The following is a 19,504-nucleotide window of genomic DNA, read 5'->3' on the forward strand; positions in this document are numbered from 1 at the left end:
GATCCTAGACTTCTTATCAATCTGCCTAGGAACTGACACTCTCAGAGATCTCTAATTTGCAGGTTAAATACATGTCAGTTGCTCAGTTGAGTATGACTCTTTTGCAGCTCCGTGAACTCTACCCTTTTCATACTGCTCATGGGGTTCTCAAGGCAAGAATACTGAAGTGGTTTGCCATTCCCCTCTCCAGGGGACCACATTTGTCACTTACAACCAACCTAGAGAGCATATTAAAAAGCAGAGACATTACTTTGCCAACAAAGTTCTATCTAGTCAAGGTATGGTTTTTCCAGCGGCCACGTATGGATGTGAGAGTTGGAATATGAAGAAAGCTGAGCACCGGAGAATGACGCTTTTGAACTGTGGTGTTAGAGAAGACTCTTGAGAGTCCCTTGGACTGCAAGGAGATCCAACAAGTGCATCCTAAAGGAGATCAGTCCTGGGTGTTCATTGGTAGGACTGATGTTGAAGCTGAAACTCCAATACTTTGGCCACCTCATGCGAAGAGCTGACTCCTTTGAAAAGACCTTGATGCCGGGAAAGATTGAGGGCAGGAGGAGAAGGGGACGACAGAGGATGAGATGGCTGGACGGCATCACCGACTCGATGGACATGAGTTTGAGTAAACTCCAGAAGTGGGTGATGGAGAGGGAGGCCTGCTGTGCTGCGGTCCATGGGGTCCCAAGACTCAGACACAACTGAGCTACTGACTGAACTGTACTCTACCCACCAGGTTCCTCGGTCCATGGAATTCTCCAGGCAAGAAAACTGGACTGGGTTGTCATTTCCTTCTTCTGTATGTTAAGAAAGTTCTGGGCTTCTTTCTTTCTTCTGTCACACTTTGGGGACACTTTTGGGGGCAAGACTACATGGATAATATTTGGACACCTCTGGCTGTCTTTGTGGAGGCTTCCCAGGTGGCACTGGTGCTAAAGAACCCAACTGCCACTGCAGGAGACGTAAAAGACCTAGGTTTGATCCCTGGGTCGGGAAGATCCCCTGGTGGAGGAAACGGCAACCTACTCCTTTGTTATTGCAGGGAGAATCCCATGGACAGGGGAGGCTGTCCATTGGGTCCCAAGGAGTCAGACATGCCGGAAGTGACTTAGCACACACGCCTGCCTGTCTTTGTGACTGTTTAACATCCTTCAAATATTGTGATCCTTCCCCTGTTTGACTGAGCTCTTTTTATATTTAACTTACACTTTGCCATTTTGTCAGCAGAAAAGTCACTTGCCCTTCTTCACTTTCATGCTGTTCAGATATACAGGTTTTATTTTTGCCCACAAACAACTATCGTTTTTCTGGGAAAGTTGAAATGACAAGCAAAATATCTCAAGTCTTGAAAATTAAAGAAATGAGGTGAAACCCCTCTTCCATTCTTTTATTTCCCTTTGTATTAACCCTACGATGAAATGGAACGTAATCCAGGAGGATAGAGACAAACTTCGACCAGCAAATGACTATGTAAAATCTAAGTTCCTACATCTTTTGTTGCTACTTAAATTTACAATGAAACACCATACGTAAGTAAAGAAGCAAGGCTATTTCTCTCTGACACAGCCTGGCCTCATGGCTCTGCATTCTGAGCTCGAGACAGAGATGGATAGGCAAGTCAGCCCAACAGAAGGATGTACTGCACGAACAACTAAAGGTCACTGATTTCTGTGATATAAGCCTCTAATAGTATATAACAGCATCACTGAATTTGCTATGGCCAACTCAGGAATTGTGAGCAAAACAAACATTCAACAGATAGAGTCAAAGATTTGAACATTAAAAGCAGTAGTGGCAAAATAAAAATTGCTCCTAAAGTTGTAACAGTTGCAAATCGATAATGCCTCCACCTACATACAAAAACAGACTTTAGCTCTCAGCATCTTAGGGTTCCTGACCCTTAAATACCTGGGGACACAGGTTAGAAGGGGAGGTCATCACTGAAAACTCCGGTCCTTCACAGAAAGACTCCAGGGAAAGGGTGGGGATCCTAGAAGATCAACGATTTTACTAACAAAGGGACAACCCCCCCCCCTCTCCCCACCACAGTAGAATTCTGAGGTCCTCAGGATGTACTAAGCCTGCCCTCACCAGTGAATACTAGAGAGTTTGGGCTGAGGACCCTGTCATTCCAGAGGAAAAGTGCTACCAGAAGTGCTAACCACCTTGAGAGTGAGGTGGTGCTGGAAAGACAATTAATTATCTTGGAGTGAGACTCTTAAGACCGACATGCACCAGAAAAGAAGCAGGATTTCTGGCGCGGATATTGGCACAGCCTGTGGAAGAGTATAGATCTACCATAAAAAGCTGGTTGAAAGAAACCACGATCTCTCATATATTGTTCCTGACTGTTGATCTGGAGCCTATTATACAGAGGGAAGTAAGTCAGAAAGAAAAACAGCAAAAGAGACACAGATGTCAAGAACAGAATTTTGGATTCCACGCAAGAAGGTGAGGTGGGATAATCTGAGAGAATAGCATTGAAATATGTATATTACCGTATGTGAAGCAGATCGCCAGTCCAGGTTCATTGAATGGGACAGGGCGCTCAGGGCTGGTGTGCTGGGACCACACGGAGGGATGGCACAGGGAAGGAGGCACGAGGGGGGTTCAGGATGGGGGGCACATGTAAACCCATGGGTGATTCATGTCAATGGATGGCAAAACCGCTACAATATTGTAAAGTAATTAGCCTCCAATTAAAATAAATAAGTTAATTTACAAAAAAGAGAGGCATAGTGACAACCTAAAAGTTGAGAGTTATGCTTTATTTGGTGGGAATTTGGGAGGCAGTACATCAATTCACCCTGAGAGATTGCTCCAAGGAACTGAGGGGAAGAGTCAGCTTATACAGGAATTTTCAAGAAAGTGGATGTAGTGTGAACATCAAAGTATCTTTGAGAATTAAAGAAAACCAGCTATCTCAACTTATGGAATTCAGCACTTTTCCTATGTATGTGAAGAGCCAAGTGTCTGGGCTCACTGCAAACATTCCTTTCATGCATCTCAGCTCTCCTGGGGCATTTTCCGTTGCACTTTCTTGCATCTTGCATTTTTTCACATCCTGAGTTGCCTTGGGCTAACCTTAGGGAGTAGCTGCAATTTGGTAGCTGTTAGCCCACAGGTGTATTTCCCCTTCCTGAGGGCCCTGGAGGGCTTGGAGACTCTTGACTGTTTATCATCCTGGTTTACTGGTATGGCAGGAAACACTCCACGCCTCAAGACCTTGTGGCCCCAGTGAAATGGAATCTCAGGAACCTGAATGAACGTTCTCTAAAGAACAGAAACAGCAGAGTAGCTCATTCACTCTCGATTACAAGAAGACAAATACAGAAACCAATATGGCCTGAGTGACTCTGAATTCCTATGTGTACGATAAGGATGGAGAAATGCAGTTAAGAATCAAGGGAAAATTATGGGTTTGACATAATCTAAGCAATAGCAATTCTTATCTATATTACACTTAAATTGGTACATAATAACTATGTACAGATCTCTAAGTCTTTACATACTTACATAACTTCAGCCTTTATATAGTTTCTCATTTAATTGATACACATTTACATTGACAAATCCAAATTTTATTGGGAAAATTAAACTTCTACGGTAAAAATTAAGAGTTTAGCTCAACTACATACTCTAGGGCAAAGAGAAAATATCTAAATGACACCACAAAGGGGAAGTGGGAGAGAAATTGTCGGACGAGTACCAACTTCCTATTTAAAAGCCTAGCTTCGAATGATTGTCATCAGACCCCTACCTGACGGTCCCAGCAGACGCCGTCTCCGCCAGGCCAGCAGCAGCCTCATCTTCTCCATGGCCTTCGTGCTCTCTCTACTGATGGCCCTGGTGCTGGTCAGCTATGGCCCGGGAGGATCCTTGGGCTGTGAGCTGTCTCAGTACCATGTGCTGCTTGGCAGGCGGAACCTCAGGCTCCTGGGCCAAATGAAGAGACTCTCCCCTCACTCCTGTCTGCAGGACAGAAAAGACTTCGGTCTTCCCCAGGAGATGGTGGAGGGCAGTCAGCTTCAGAAGGACCAGGCCTTCTCTGTGCTCCACGAGATGCTCCAGCAATGCTTCAACCTCTTCCACACAGAGCGCTCCTCTGCTGCCTCGGACACCACCATCCTGGAGCAGCTCTGCACTGGACTCTATCAGCAGCTGGACGACCTGGATGCCTGCCTGGGGCAGGTGATGGGAGAGAAAGACTCTGACCTGGGAAGGATGGGCCCCACTCTGACCGTGAAGAGGTACTTCCAGGGAATCCATGACTACCTGCAAGAGAAGGAATACAGCGACTGTGCCTGGCAAATCGTCCATTTGGAGATGATGAGAGCTCTCTCTTCAATATCCAGGTTGCAAAAAAGGTTAAGAAAGATGGGTGGAGATCTGAACTCACCTTGAGATGACTCTCACCGACTAAGATGCCACATCACCCTCATACACTCACCTGTGTTCATTTCAGAAGACTCTGATTTCTGCTTTAGCCACCAAATGCATTGAATTCCTTTAGCCGATACTTTGTCAGCAGGAATAAGCAAGTAGCTATAAATGTATTCAGCTGTACGGGCATGAGTCCTTAAGTGATGCCTGCCCTGATGGTATCTGTTGTTGATTTATTATTTCTTCTTGCATCTAACATACGTAAAATATTAGGAAATTTGTAAAGTTACATGTCATCTGTACATCATATTAAAATTGCTAAAACATGTTTACAATTTCGTGTTACTAAATTTGTACTTTGTTCTATTTATGAAGTCAAAGAAAATGAGTTTCTTTACTCAAAAATGAAAATTCACACCCTCATTTTAAAACTTTATTATAGAATGGGTGTTTACATTGATTTATTCATTCGTTCCATTCATATTATTCATATATATTGAGTACCTACATAACAGACTGTGTAATTGTCACCAAGGAATACAAGTGAATAAAGCAAATGTCGTTCCTACTGCATGGACACTCTCAGTCTTACAGAGAAGAGGACATAAAAATAGTATTATTTTCTTTCAATTTTACCAAAGACTGCAAAGAAAAGTAAGGGAAAAGAATGTCCTCACACGGGAAGCTTTAGGTCCAAATGATGCTGGAAAGACAAATAATATTCTATGTCCTTTCTAAGCTACCTGTAGGGCTTCCCTGGTAGCTCAGCTGGTAAAGAATGCGCCTGCAGAGCTGAAGACCCCTGTTCAACTCCTGGGTCAGGAAGATCACCTGGAGAAGGGATAGGTTTCGTACCCCGAGCAGTATTCTTGGGCTTCCCTGGTGGTTCAGTTGGTAAAGAAACTGCCTGCAATGCAGGAGACCTGGGTTGGGAAGATCCCAGGAGGAAGGTTAGGCAACCCACTCCAGTACTGTTGTCTAAAGAATCCCCATGGACAGAGGAGGCTGGAGGGCTGCAGCCCATTGGGTCCCAAAGAGTGCAACATTACTAATCACACAGCACAGAAAGTCAATGAATTCTCTTAACTTACTTTCAAGTTACCAAATTCTGGGGAGACTATTTTAGATAAACATTACCTATATATGATTATTTTCATAGAATTTACCTAAAAGCACTTTTTTCTCCTTACTCTTAGAGATCAGAGACCATTCAAGTTCCAGAGAGCCAGATAGATCACTTACATGGCAAAGGCACAAGAGAAATACCAATTCCTTCCAGCAAGCTGACTTAACCAAATACAAACTCCTCACTTTGATACAGTAGCAGAGCTAGCAGAAGCCATTGTTCTCCCGATCTCTGCGCAGCCCCCATTCATCAAGGACAGCCACCCAAAGGCCCCATGGACTAGTGGACAGCCACCCAGGGATTTTCCTGTTGCTTCTGGGATTCCCCCTGAAGTTCTTGGGCACCGTATGGGAGTGGATGGCCACTTGAGGAATACCCTACAGTTTTGGGATTACAGCCAGCAACTTTTGGGCCCCACATGTTAGTGGATGCCCCCAATAACTTTCCATTCCCCATCCTGGACCTTGGCACTCACAGGAGTTTCTGCCACCTCCTGGCTGCCACCAATTGTTGGGTTGTACCCTGCAGGCTTACAAGACCTATGTTTGCCCAGCTTCGAGACCAAAGAGAGATTCTGCCGTCAAGAACAGAGGTTTAATGGACGGGAGGCACTTACATGTCTGAAGCAATGTCCTGGAGACACACCCCACCATGTGTGGTGCACTGGTGCTGGGAAGTGTGAATACATGGTGACAGGCTTCATTCTGAGAGCAATGGAGGGGTGGGGAGTAGAGGGTGGGGAAGTGGGGAATGGGAAGGAGGGAGAGGGGGGTGTGGGAGGAGATTGCCAGTCCGAGTGGGAGTGAGATCAGGGGGGCTCATTTATTATCATAGAAAGTGGTAGAGGGACATGCCCCTCACCACCCCTTTGAGAAAAAGATGAAATCTGGGGCCTCGGACAAGTACATAGAAAAGCCAGTCATGTGTACAGGCCGTACTGGGGGGGCATGGGATGTACAGAGAGTAAGAGAACAGCCATCCTGAGTGGCCTGACCATACTTATATACCTTCATTTAAAAAATACTTTATTGCTAAAAATCACCAGTGATCATCTGGACCTTCCAATTATTTTGCCGGTGAAAGTTTGACCTATTCTGTGAATCACTGCAGTGTGGCACAAAGACACGGAGTGTGCAAGGGCTGTTGAAAATGGCATTGATAGACTTGTTTGACACGGGGTCCTCGCAAAACTTCAATTTGTAAGAAATCCAATTATCTATGAAATGGGATAAAACAAAGTATGCCTGTACTTCCTCACAATGGAGCAATTCCCAGTATGCTTTCCAGATTCACTCCTCCTTCCCCTGCACCAGCCATTCATACAACTCTTTCCTGTTTCTTTGTGGTGAGTGAAAAGTGTAGTCACTCACTCCTGCCAACTCTCTGTCACCCATGAACCATAGCCCACCAGGCTCCTTTGTCTATGGGATTCTCCAGGCAGAAAACTGCAGTGGATTGCCATTTCCTTCTCCAGGGGATCTGCCCCACCCAGGGATCAAAGCTGGTTCTCCCACTTTGGAGGCAGATTCTTTACTGTCTGAGCCATAAGGGAAGCTCTAAGAGTGCAAAGCCACCAGTAAAATGATTGAGTCAAAGTTCTAGGCTTTTCAGAAACTCTCATGTAAGAGGTTATTGTTTTTCTTGTGATGAATACTTTTGGGAATGAGAGAAAGTCCTTGTTATAATCCTGTTAACAACAGCCTTGGCCAGAATGAACTAAAAAGCAGGATCCCTTTTCCTCTGGAGGCTATGAAAACAATTACAGAGGAAGTGTGCCACCTACTGGCCATGATGGACTAGGACATTGATCAAGTCTAGAATGGGCTTCTTGCTCTTCTAGGCAGAAGTCTGTCTTCTTCAATGAGCATTTTCTTCAGAGCTCAAGGAGGATCTTGCCTGGAAAGAACTGACACCCATAACCTGCAAAAGCCTCCCTCCTTAGCTTATGTTTTTCAGAGAGGGAAAATCCTCCCAGCTTCAGGCAGGACATGTCTTGGGCTAAGGTAGCTGTGTAGAGAGAACGGTCAGGATGTGTTTCTCGCTTGCAGGCTGCTCTCTGGCCAAGGTTACAGATTTATCATTTGCTTTACATCCTTTAACACCCTTGGAGTCTTTTTCATGGCATGCTGGATAAGGAAAAGCAAAGGGAATCAGAGGAAACAGCTCCTGTTTGAAGGTACTCTTTTCTGAAGAGTACGTTGTTCGTTGCTTGACTTCAGGAGAAAATTCTCAATGTCCCTTTGAATAATGAGTGCGTTGCATCCCTTCCTCTTTGACTCAGTAGTAAGAGAGAACACAGACACAAATTAGGGGATTTCAGAGAATACAATTGTTGCCAACCAATAACCTGGAGTGTACCTACTTGGGAAGAATTGAGAACTGGTAAGGTAATGGGATACTGCAATTGAGGAAGTTAACCAGGAAGAGAGAGAGAGAGAGAGAGAGAGAGAAATTATGTGTGCGTGTGTGTGTGTGTGTGTGTCTGTCTATACTGGTTAAGTAGTAGGGAAGGGCTTCAATATAGATTAGATCTCTCAAATCTCTGCTTCACATTACAGACTCCGTCTTTAGATTGCTTCTCTCCAATGAATGGATGAGAGGACTGATGGTTTTTGATGAATGTTGCTGGATTTGTGATTTCAGAAGAAGACGATTTAGCTTCGGAACCAGGGACCAGGCTTGATCACTCAGAGCTTTTGTATAGCAGAGTTTTATTAAAGGATAAAAAGGGACAGAGAATCTTCTGATATAGACATCAGAAGGGGGATGGAGAGTGCCCCACTTGCTAGCCTTAAAGGGAGCTATATACTTTTTAAATTGGTTATTACAATAAAGCAAAAGAATGTCTCATGGTTTACAGATCTTACTAGACTCACTTCTACAATATACAAATTAAGATAATGGGATTAGAACTAAGAATAGAAAGATCTTACTCATCCCACTACAACAATGTACATGTTAAGATAAGTCAGCAGCTTTTGAAGGAGAAACATGCCCTCGAACAAAATACATTGTTCTGTTGACTAAGACAAAGCAAAGTAGGGAAAAAGTTTGTTCTTTTCTCCTCCTTGAGAACTCCAGAACCCTATATCCTCCTGGAGAGTGCCAGACCCTTCTCTCGACCTTGGGGATCCTAGACTTCTTATCAATCTGCCTAGGAACTGACACTCTCAGAGATCTCTAATTTGCAGGTTAAATACATGTCAGTTGCTCAGTTGAGTATGACTCTTTTGCAGCTCCGTGAACTCTACCCTTTTCATACTGCTCATGGGGTTCTCAAGGCAAGAATACTGAAGTGGTTTGCCATTCCCCTCTCCAGGGGACCACATTTGTCACTTACAACCAACCTAGAGAGCATATTAAAAAGCAGAGACATTACTTTGCCAACAAAGTTCTATCTAGTCAAGGTATGGTTTTTCCAGCGGCCACGTATGGATGTGAGAGTTGGAATATGAAGAAAGCTGAGCACCGGAGAATGACGCTTTTGAACTGTGGTGTTAGAGAAGACTCTTGAGAGTCCCTTGGACTGCAAGGAGATCCAACAAGTGCATCCTAAAGGAGATCAGTCCTGGGTGTTCATTGGTAGGACTGATGTTGAAGCTGAAACTCCAATACTTTGGCCACCTCATGCGAAGAGCTGACTCCTTTGAAAAGACCTTGATGCCGGGAAAGATTGAGGGCAGGAGGAGAAGGGGACGACAGAGGATGAGATGGCTGGACGGCATCACCGACTCGATGGACATGAGTTTGAGTAAACTCCAGAAGTGGGTGATGGAGAGGGAGGCCTGCTGTGCTGCGGTCCATGGGGTCCCAAGACTCAGACACAACTGAGCTACTGACTGAACTGTACTCTACCCACCAGGTTCCTCGGTCCATGGAATTCTCCAGGCAAGAAAACTGGACTGGGTTGTCATTTCCTTCTTCTGTATGTTAAGAAAGTTCTGGGCTTCTTTCTTTCTTCTGTCACACTTTGGGGACACTTTTGGGGGCAAGACTACATGGATAATATTTGGACACCTCTGGCTGTCTTTGTGGAGGCTTCCCAGGTGGCACTGGTGCTAAAGAACCCAACTGCCACTGCAGGAGACGTAAAAGACCTAGGTTTGATCCCTGGGTCGGGAAGATCCCCTGGTGGAGGAAACGGCAACCTACTCCTTTGTTATTGCAGGGAGAATCCCATGGACAGGGGAGGCTGTCCATTGGGTCCCAAGGAGTCAGACATGCCGGAAGTGACTTAGCACACACGCCTGCCTGTCTTTGTGACTGTTTAACATCCTTCAAATATTGTGATCCTTCCCCTGTTTGACTGAGCTCTTTTTATATTTAACTTACACTTTGCCATTTTGTCAGCAGAAAAGTCACTTGCCCTTCTTCACTTTCATGCTGTTCAGATATACAGGTTTTATTTTTGCCCACAAACAACTATCGTTTTTCTGGGAAAGTTGAAATGACAAGCAAAATATCTCAAGTCTTGAAAATTAAAGAAATGAGGTGAAACCCCTCTTCCATTCTTTTATTTCCCTTTGTATTAACCCTACGATGAAATGGAACGTAATCCAGGAGGATAGAGACAAACTTCGACCAGCAAATGACTATGTAAAATCTAAGTTCCTACATCTTTTGTTGCTACTTAAATTTACAATGAAACACCATACGTAAGTAAAGAAGCAAGGCTATTTCTCTCTGACACAGCCTGGCCTCATGGCTCTGCATTCTGAGCTCGAGACAGAGATGGATAGGCAAGTCAGCCCAACAGAAGGATGTACTGCACGAACAACTAAAGGTCACTGATTTCTGTGATATAAGCCTCTAATAGTATATAACAGCATCACTGAATTTGCTATGGCCAACTCAGGAATTGTGAGCAAAACAAACATTCAACAGATAGAGTCAAAGATTTGAACATTAAAAGCAGTAGTGGCAAAATAAAAATTGCTCCTAAAGTTGTAACAGTTGCAAATCGATAATGCCTCCACCTACATACAAAAACAGACTTTAGCTCTCAGCATCTTAGGGTTCCTGACCCTTAAATACCTGGGGACACAGGTTAGAAGGGGAGGTCATCACTGAAAACTCCGGTCCTTCACAGAAAGACTCCAGGGAAAGGGTGGGGATCCTAGAAGATCAACGATTTTACAAACAAAGGGACAACCCCCCCCCCCCACCACAGTAGAATTCTGAGGTCCTCAGGATGTACTAAGCCTGCCCTCACCAGTGAATACTAGAGAGTTTGGGCTGAGGACCCTGTCATTCCAGAGGAAAAGTGCTACCAGAAGTGCTAACCACCTTGAGAGTGAGGTGGTGCTGGAAAGACAATTAATTATCTTGGAGTGAGACTCTTAAGACCGACATGCACCAGAAAAGAAGCAGGATTTCTGGCGCGGATATTGGCACAGCCTGTGGAAGAGTATAGATCTACCATAAAAAGCTGGTTGAAGGAAACCACGATCTCTCATATATTGTTCCTGACTGTTGATCTGGAGCCTATTATACAGAGGGAAGTAAGTCAGAAAGAAAAACAGCAAAAGAGACACAGATGTCAAGAACAGAATTTTGGATTCCACGCAAGAAGGTGAGGTGGGATAATCTGAGAGAATAGCATTGAAATATGTATATTACCGTATGTGAAGCAGATCGCCAGTCCAGGTTCATTGAATGGGACAGGGCGCTCAGGGCTGGTGTGCTGGGACCACACGGAGGGATGGCACAGGGAAGGAGGCACGAGGGGGGTTCAGGATGGGGGGCACATGTAAACCCATGGGTGATTCATGTCAATGGATGGCAAAACCGCTACAATATTGTAAAGTAATTAGCCTCCAATTAAAATAAATAAGTTAATTTACAAAAAAGAGAGACATAGTGACAACCTAAAAGTTGAGAGTTATGCTTTATTTGGTGGGAATTTGGGAGGCAGTACATCAATTCACCCTGAGAGATTGCTCCAAGGAACTGAGGGGAAGAGTCAGCTTATACAGGAATTTTCAAGAAAGTGGATGTAGTGTGAACATCAAAGTATCTTTGAGAATTAAAGAAAACCAGCTATCTCAACTTATGGAATTCAGCACTTTTCCTATGTATGTGAAGAGCCAAGTGTCTGGGCTCACTGCAAACATTCCTTTCATGCATCTCAGCTCTCCTGGGGCATTTTCCGTTGCACTTTCTTGCATCTTGCATTTTTTCACATCCTGAGTTGCCTCGGGCTAACCTTAGGGAGTAGCTGCAATTTGGTAGCTGTTAGCCCACAGGTGTATTTCCCCTTCCTGAGGGCCCTGGAGGGCTTGGAGACTCTTGACTGTTTATCATCCTGGTTTACTGGTATGGCAGGAAACGCTCCACGCCTCAAGACCTTGTGGCCCCAGTGAAATGGAATCTCAGGAACCTGAATGAACGTTCTCTAAAGAACAGAAACAGCAGAGTAGCTCATTCACTCTCGATTACAAGAAGACAAATACAGAAACCAATATGGCCTGAGTGACTCTGAATTCCTATGTGTACGATAAGGATGGAGAAATGCAGTTAAGAATCAAGGGAAAATTATGGGTTTGACATAATCTAAGCAATAGCAATTCTTATCTATATTACACTTAAATTGGTACATAATAACTATGTACAGATCTCTAAGTCTTTACATACTTACATAACTTCAGCCTTTATATAGTTTCTCATTTAATTGATACACATTTACATTGACAAATCCAAATTTTATTGGGAAAATTAAACTTCTACGGTAAAAATTAAGAGTTTAGCTCAACTACATACTCTAGGGCAAAGAGAAAATATCTAAATGACACCACAAAGGGGAAGTGGGAGAGAAATTGTCGGACGAGTACCAACTTCCTATTTAAAAGCCTAGCTTCGAATGATTGTCATCAGACCCCTACCTGACGGTCCCAGCAGACGCCGTCTCCGCCAGGCCAGCAGCAGCCTCATCTTCTCCATGGCCTTCGTGCTCTCTCTACTGATGGCCCTGGTGCTGGTCAGCTATGGCCCGGGAGGATCCTTGGGCTGTGAGCTGTCTCAGTACCATGTGCTGCTTGGCAGGCGGAACCTCAGGCTCCTGGGCCAAATGAAGAGACTCTCCCCTCACTCCTGTCTGCAGGACAGAAAAGACTTCGGTCTTCCCCAGGAGATGGTGGAGGGCAGTCAGCTTCAGAAGGACCAGGCCTTCTCTGTGCTCCACGAGATGCTCCAGCAATGCTTCAACCTCTTCCACACAGAGCGCTCCTCTGCTGCCTCGGACACCACCATCCTGGAGCAGCTCTGCACTGGACTCTATCAGCAGCTGGACGACCTGGATGCCTGCCTGGGGCAGGTGATGGGAGAGAAAGACTCTGACCTGGGAAGGATGGGCCCCACTCTGACCGTGAAGAGGTACTTCCAGGGAATCCATGACTACCTGCAAGAGAAGGAATACAGCGACTGTGCCTGGCAAATCGTCCATTTGGAGATGATGAGAGCTCTCTCTTCAATATCCAGGTTGCAAAAAAGGTTAAGAAAGATGGGTGGAGATCTGAACTCACCTTGAGATGACTCTCACCGACTAAGATGCCACATCACCCTCATACACTCACCTGTGTTCATTTCAGAAGACTCTGATTTCTGCTTTAGCCACCAAATGCATTGAATTCCTTTAGCCGATACTTTGTCAGCAGGGAAAAGCAAGTAGCTATAAATGTATTCAGCTGTACGGGCATGAGTCCTTAAGTGATGCCTGCCCTGATGGTATCTGTTGTTGATTTATTATTTCTTCTTGCATCTAACAACGTAAAATATTAGGAAATTTGTAAAGTTACATGTCATCTGTACATCATATTAAAATTTCTAAAACATGTTTACAATTTCGTGTTACTAAATTTGTACTTTGTTCTATTTATGAAGTCAAAGAAAATGAGTTTCTTTACTCAAAAATGAAAATTCACACCCTCATTTTAAAACTTTATTATAGAATGGGTGTTTACATTGATTTATTCATTCGTTCCATTCATATTATTCATATATATTGAGTACCTACATAACAGACTGTGTAATTGTCACCAAGGAATACAAGTGAATAAAGCAAATGTCGTTCCTACTGCATGGACACTCTCAGTCTTACAGAGAAGAGGACATAAAAATAGTATTATTTTCTTTCAATTTTACCAAAGACTGCAAAGAAAAGTAAGGGAAAAGAATGTCCTCACACGGGAAGCTTTAGGTCCAAATGATGCTGGAAAGACAAATAATATTCTATGTCCTTTCTAAGCTACCTGTAGGGCTTCCCTGGTAGCTCAGCTGGTAAAGAATGCGCCTGCAGAGCTGAAGACCCCTGTTCAACTCCTGGGTCAGGAAGATCACCTGGAGAAGGGATAGGTTTCGTACCCCGAGCAGTATTCTTGGGCTTCCCTGGTGGTTCAGTTGGTAAAGAAACTGCCTGCAATGCAGGAGACCTGGGTTGGGAAGATCCCAGGAGGAAGGTTAGGCAACCCACTCCAGTACTGTTGTCTAAAGAATCCCCATGGACAGAGGAGGCTGGAGGGCTGCAGCCCATTGGGTCCCAAAGAGTGCAACATTACTAATCACACAGCACAGAAAGTCAATGAATTCTCTTAACTTACTTTCAAGTTACCAAATTCTGGGGAGACTATTTTAGATAAACATTACCTATATATGATTATTTTCATAGAATTTACCTAAAAGCACTTTTTTCTCCTTACTCTTAGAGATCAGAGACCATTCAAGTTCCAGAGAGCCAGATAGATCACTTACATGGCAAAGGCACAAGAGAAATACCAATTCCTTCCAGCAAGCTGACTTAACCAAATACAAACTCCTCACTTTGATACAGTAGCAGAGCTAGCAGAAGCCATTGTTCTCCCGATCTCTGCGCAGCCCCCATTCATCAAGGACAGCCACCCAAAGGCCCCATGGACTAGTGGACAGCCACCCAGGGATTTTCCTGTTGCTTCTGGGATTCCCCCTGAAGTTCTTGGGCACCGTATGGGAGTGGATGGCCACTTGAGGAATACCCTACAGTTTTGGGATTACAGCCAGCAACTTTTGGGCCCCACATGTTAGTGGATGCCCCCAATAACTTTCCATTCCCCATCCTGGACCTTGGCACTCACAGGAGTTTCTGCCACCTCCTGGCTGCCACCAATTGTTGGGTTGTACCCTGCAGGCTTACAAGACCTATGTTTGCCCAGCTTCGAGACCAAAGAGAGATTCTGCCGTCAAGAACAGAGGTTTAATGGACGGGAGGCACTTACATGTCTGAAGCAATGTCCTGGAGACACACCCCACCATGTGTGGTGCACTGGTGCTGGGAAGTGTGAATACATGGTGACAGGCTTCATTCTGAGAGCAATGGAGGGGTGGGGAGTAGAGGGTGGGGAAGTGGGGAATGGGAAGGAGGGAGAGGGGGGTGTGGGAGGAGATTGCCAGTCCGAGTGGGAGTGAGATCAGGGGGGCTCATTTATTATCATAGAAAGTGGTAGAGGGACATGCCCCTCACCACCCCTTTGAGAAAAAGATGAAATCTGGGGCCTCGGACAAGTACATAGAAAAGCCAGTCATGTGTACAGGCCGTACTGGGGGGGCATGGGATGTACAGAGAGTAAGAGAACAGCCATCCTGAGTGGCCTGACCATACTTATATACCTTCATTTAAAAAATACTTTATTGCTAAAAATCACCAGTGATCATCTGGACCTTCCAATTATTTTGCCGGTGAAAGTTTGACCTATTCTGTGAATCACTGCAGTGTGGCACAAAGACACGGAGTGTGCAAGGGCTGTTGAAAATGGCATTGATAGACTTGTTTGACACGGGGTCCTCGCAAAACTTCAATTTGTAAGAAATCCAATTATCTATGAAATGGGATAAAACAAAGTATGCCTGTACTTCCTCACAATGGAGCAATTCCCAGTATGCTTTCCAGATTCACTCCTCCTTCCCCTGCACCAGCCATTCATACAACTCTTTCCTGTTTCTTTGTGGTGAGTGAAAAGTGTAGTCACTCACTCCTGCCAACTCTCTGTCACCCATGAACCATAGCCCACCAGGCTCCTTTGTCTATGGGATTCTCCAGGCAGAAAACTGCAGTGGATTGCCATTTCCTTCTCCAGGGGATCTGCCCCACCCAGGGATCAAAGCTGGTTCTCCCACTTTGGAGGCAGATTCTTTACTGTCTGAGCCATAAGGGAAGCTCTAAGAGTGCAAAGCCACCAGTAAAATGATTGAGTCAAAGTTCTAGGCTTTTCAGAAACTCTCATGTAAGAGGTTATTGTTTTTCTTGTGATGAATACTTTTGGGAATGAGAGAAAGTCCTTGTTATAATCCTGTTAACAACAGCCTTGGCCAGAATGAACTAAAAAGCAGGATCCCTTTTCCTCTGGAGGCTATGAAAACAATTACAGAGGAAGTGTGCCACCTACTGGCCATGATGGACTAGGACATTGATCAAGTCTAGAATGGGCTTCTTGCTCTTCTAGGCAGAAGTCTGTCTTCTTCAATGAGCATTTTCTTCAGAGCTCAAGGAGGATCTTGCCTGGAAAGAACTGACACCCATAACCTGCAAAAGCCTCCCTCCTTAGCTTATGTTTTTCAGAGAGGGAAAATCCTCCCAGCTTCAGGCAGGACATGTCTTGGGCTAAGGTAGCTGTGTAGAGAGAACGGTCAGGATGTGTTTCTCGCTTGCAGGCTGCTCTCTGGCCAAGGTTACAGATTTATCATTTGCTTTACATCCTTTAACACCCTTGGAGTCTTTTTCATGGCATGCTGGATAAGGAAAAGCAAAGGGAATCAGAGGAAACAGCTCCTGTTTGAAGGTACTCTTTTCTGAAGAGTACGTTGTTCGTTGCTTGACTTCAGGAGAAAATTCTCAATGTCCCTTTGAATAATGAGTCCGTTGCATCCCTTCCTCTTTGACTCAGTAGTAAGAGAGAACACAGACACAAATTAGGGGACTTCAGAGAATACAATTGTTGCCAACCAATAACCTGGAGTGTACCTACTTGGGAAGAATTGAGAACTGGTAAGGTAATGGGATACTGCAATTGAGGAAGTTAACCAGGAAGAGAGAGAGAGAGAGAGAGAGAGAGAAATTATGTGTGCGTGTGTGTGTGTGTGTGTGTCTGTCTATACTGGTTAAGTAGTAGGGAAGGGCTTCAATATAGATTAGATCTCTCAAATCTCTGCTTCACATTACAGACTCCGTCTTTAGATTGCTTCTCTCCAATGAATGGATGAGAGGACTGATGGTTTTTGATGAATGTTGCTGGATTTGTGATTTCAGAAGAAGACGATTTAGCTTCGGAACCAGGGACCAGGCTTGATCACTCAGAGCTTTTGTATAGCAGAGTTTTATTAAAGGATAAAAAGGGACAGAGAATCTTCTGATATAGACATCAGAAGGGGGATGGAGAGTGCCCCACTTGCTAGCCTTAAAGGGAGCTATATACTTTTTAAATTGGTTATTACAATAAAGCAAAAGAATGTCTCATGGTTTACAGATCTTACTAGACTCACTTCTACAATATACAAATTAAGATAATGGGATTAGAACTAAGAATAGAAAGATCTTACTCATCCCACTACAACAATGTACATGTTAAGATAAGTCAGCAGCTTTTGAAGGAGAAACATGCCCTCGAACAAAATACATTGTTCTGTTGACTAAGACAAAGCAAAGTAGGGGAAAAGTTTGTTCTTTTCTCCTCCTTGAGAACTCCAGAACCCTATATCCTCCTGGAGAGTGCCAGACCCTTCTCTCGACCTTGGGGATCCTAGACTTCTTATCAATCTGCCTAGGAACTGACACTCTCAGAGATCTCTAATTTGCAGGTTAAATACATGTCAGTTGCTCAGTTGAGTATGACTCTTTTGCAGCTCCGTGAACTCTACCCTTTTCATACTGCTCATGGGGTTCTCAAGGCAAGAATACTGAAGTGGTTTGCCATTCCCCTCTCCAGGGGACCACATTTGTCACTTACAACCAACCTAGAGAGCATATTAAAAAGCAGAGACATTACTTTGCCAACAAAGTTCTATCTAGTCAAGGTATGGTTTTTCCAGCGGCCACGTATGGATGTGAGAGTTGGAATATGAAGAAAGCTGAGCACCGAAGAATGACGCTTTTGAACTGTGGTGTTAGAGAAGACTCTTGAGAGTCCCTTGGACTGCAAGGAGATCCAACAAGTGCATCCTAAAGGAGATCAGTCCTGGGTGTTCATTGGTAGGACTGATGTTGAAGCTGAAACTCCAATACTTTGGCCACCTCATGCGAAGAGCTGACTCCTTTGAAAAGACCTTGATGCCGGGAAAGATTGAGGGCAGGAGGAGAAGGGGACGACAGAGGATGAGATGGCTGGACGGCATCACCGACTCGATGGACATGAGTTTGAGTAAACTCCAGAAGTGGGTGATGGAGAGGGAGGCCTGCTGTGCTGCGGTCCATGGGGTCCCAAGACTCAGACACAACTGAGCTACTGACTGAACTGTACTCTACCCACCAGGTTCCTCGGTCCATGGAATTCTCCAGGCAAGAAAACTGGACTGGGTTGTCATTTCCTTCTTCTGTATGTTAAGAAAGTTCTGGGCTTCTTTCTTTCTTCTGTCACACTTTGGGGACACTTTTGGGGGCAAGACTACATGGATAATATTTGGACACCTCTGGCTGTCTTTGTGGAGGCTTCCCAGGTGGCACTGGTGCTAAAGAACCCAACTGCCACTGCAGGAGACGTAAAAGACCTAGGTTTGATCCCTGGGTCGGGAAGATCCCCTGGTGGAGGAAACGGCAACCTACTCCTTTGTTATTGCAGGGAGAATCCCATGGACAGGGGAGGCTGTCCATTGGGTCCCAAGGAGTCAGACATGCCGGAAGTGACTTAGCACACACGCCTGCCTGTCTTTGTGACTGTTTAACATCCTTCAAATATTGTGATCCTTCCCCTGTTTGACTGAGCTCTTTTTATATTTAACTTACACTTTGCCATTTTGTCAGCAGAAAAGTCACTTGCCCTTCTTCACTTTCATGCTGTTCAGATATACAGGTTTTATTTTTGCCCACAAACAACTATCGTTTTTCTGGGAAAGTTGAAATGACAAGCAAAATATCTCAAGTCTTGAAAATTAAAGAAATGAGGTGAAACCCCTCTTCCATTCTTTTATTTCCCTTTGTATTAACCCTACGATGAAATGGAACGTAATCCAGGAGGATAGAGACAAACTTCGACCAGCAAATGACTATGTAAAATCTAAGTTCCTACATCTTTTGTTGCTACTTAAATTTACAATGAAACACCATACGTAAGTAAAGAAGCAAGGCTATTTCTCTCTGACACAGCCTGGCCTCATGGCTCTGCATTCTGAGCTCGAGACAGAGATGGATAGGCAAGTCAGCCCAACAGAAGGATGTACTGCACGAACAACTAAAGGTCACTGATTTCTGTGATATAAGCCTCTAATAGTATATAACAGCATCACTGAATTTGCTATGGCCAACTCAGGAATTGTGAGCAAAACAAACATTCAACAGATTAAGTCAAAGATTTGAACATTAAAAGCAGTAGTGGCAAAATAAAAATTGCTCCTAAAGTTGTAACAGTTGCAAATCGATAATGCCTCCACCTACATACAAAAACAGACTTTAGCTCTCAGCATCTTAGGGTTCCTGACCCTTAAATACCTGGGGACACAGGTTAGAAGGGGAGGTCATCACTGAAAACTCCGGTCCTTCACAGAAAGACTCCAGGGAAAGGGTGGGGATCCTAGAAGATCAACGATTTTACAAACAAAGGGACAACCCCCCCCCCCTCCCCACCACAGTAGAATTCTGAGGTCCTCAGGATGTACTAAGCCTGCCCTCAGCAGTGAATACTAGAGAGTTTGGGCTGAGGACCCTGTCATTCCAGAGGAAAAGTGCTACCAGAAGTGCTAACCACCTTGAGAGTGAGGTGGTGCTGGAAAGACAATTAACTTAAAGAGTGAGACTCTTAAGACCGACATGCACCAGAAAAGAAG

General features: G+C 44.5%; 2 protein-coding genes across 2 annotated transcripts; both read left to right on the plus strand.

The window, feature by feature from the left end:
* The first annotated feature begins 3,813 nt into the window (after positions 1–3,813).
* Positions 3,814–4,401, plus strand: LOC136148412 (interferon tau). Its single transcript, XM_065907942.1, has one exon. It carries the CDS (start codon positions 3,814–3,816, stop codon positions 4,399–4,401), a length of 588 nt encoding a protein of 195 aa, XP_065764014.1.
* Positions 4,402–12,443: 8,042 nt separating this feature from the next.
* On the plus strand, positions 12,444–13,031 carry LOC136148414 (interferon tau). Its single transcript, XM_065907943.1, has one exon. The coding sequence runs from the start codon at positions 12,444–12,446 to the stop codon at positions 13,029–13,031; it is 588 nt and encodes a 195-aa protein (XP_065764015.1).
* The last annotated feature ends 6,473 nt before the right edge of the window (positions 13,032–19,504 follow it).

The sequence above is a fragment of the Muntiacus reevesi genome, chromosome 17 (assembly GCF_963930625.1).
Source record: "Muntiacus reevesi chromosome 17, mMunRee1.1, whole genome shotgun sequence".
Taxonomy (NCBI): Eukaryota; Metazoa; Chordata; class Mammalia; order Artiodactyla; family Cervidae; genus Muntiacus; species Muntiacus reevesi.

What these genes read in the sequence shown, in the direction of transcription:
- LOC136148412 (XM_065907942.1), top strand. Translation starts at nt 3,814, where the DNA reads ATGGCCTTCGTGCTCTCTCTACTGATGGCCCTGGTGCTGGTCAGCTAT.
- LOC136148414 (XM_065907943.1), top strand. Translation starts at nt 12,444, where the DNA reads ATGGCCTTCGTGCTCTCTCTACTGATGGCCCTGGTGCTGGTCAGCTAT.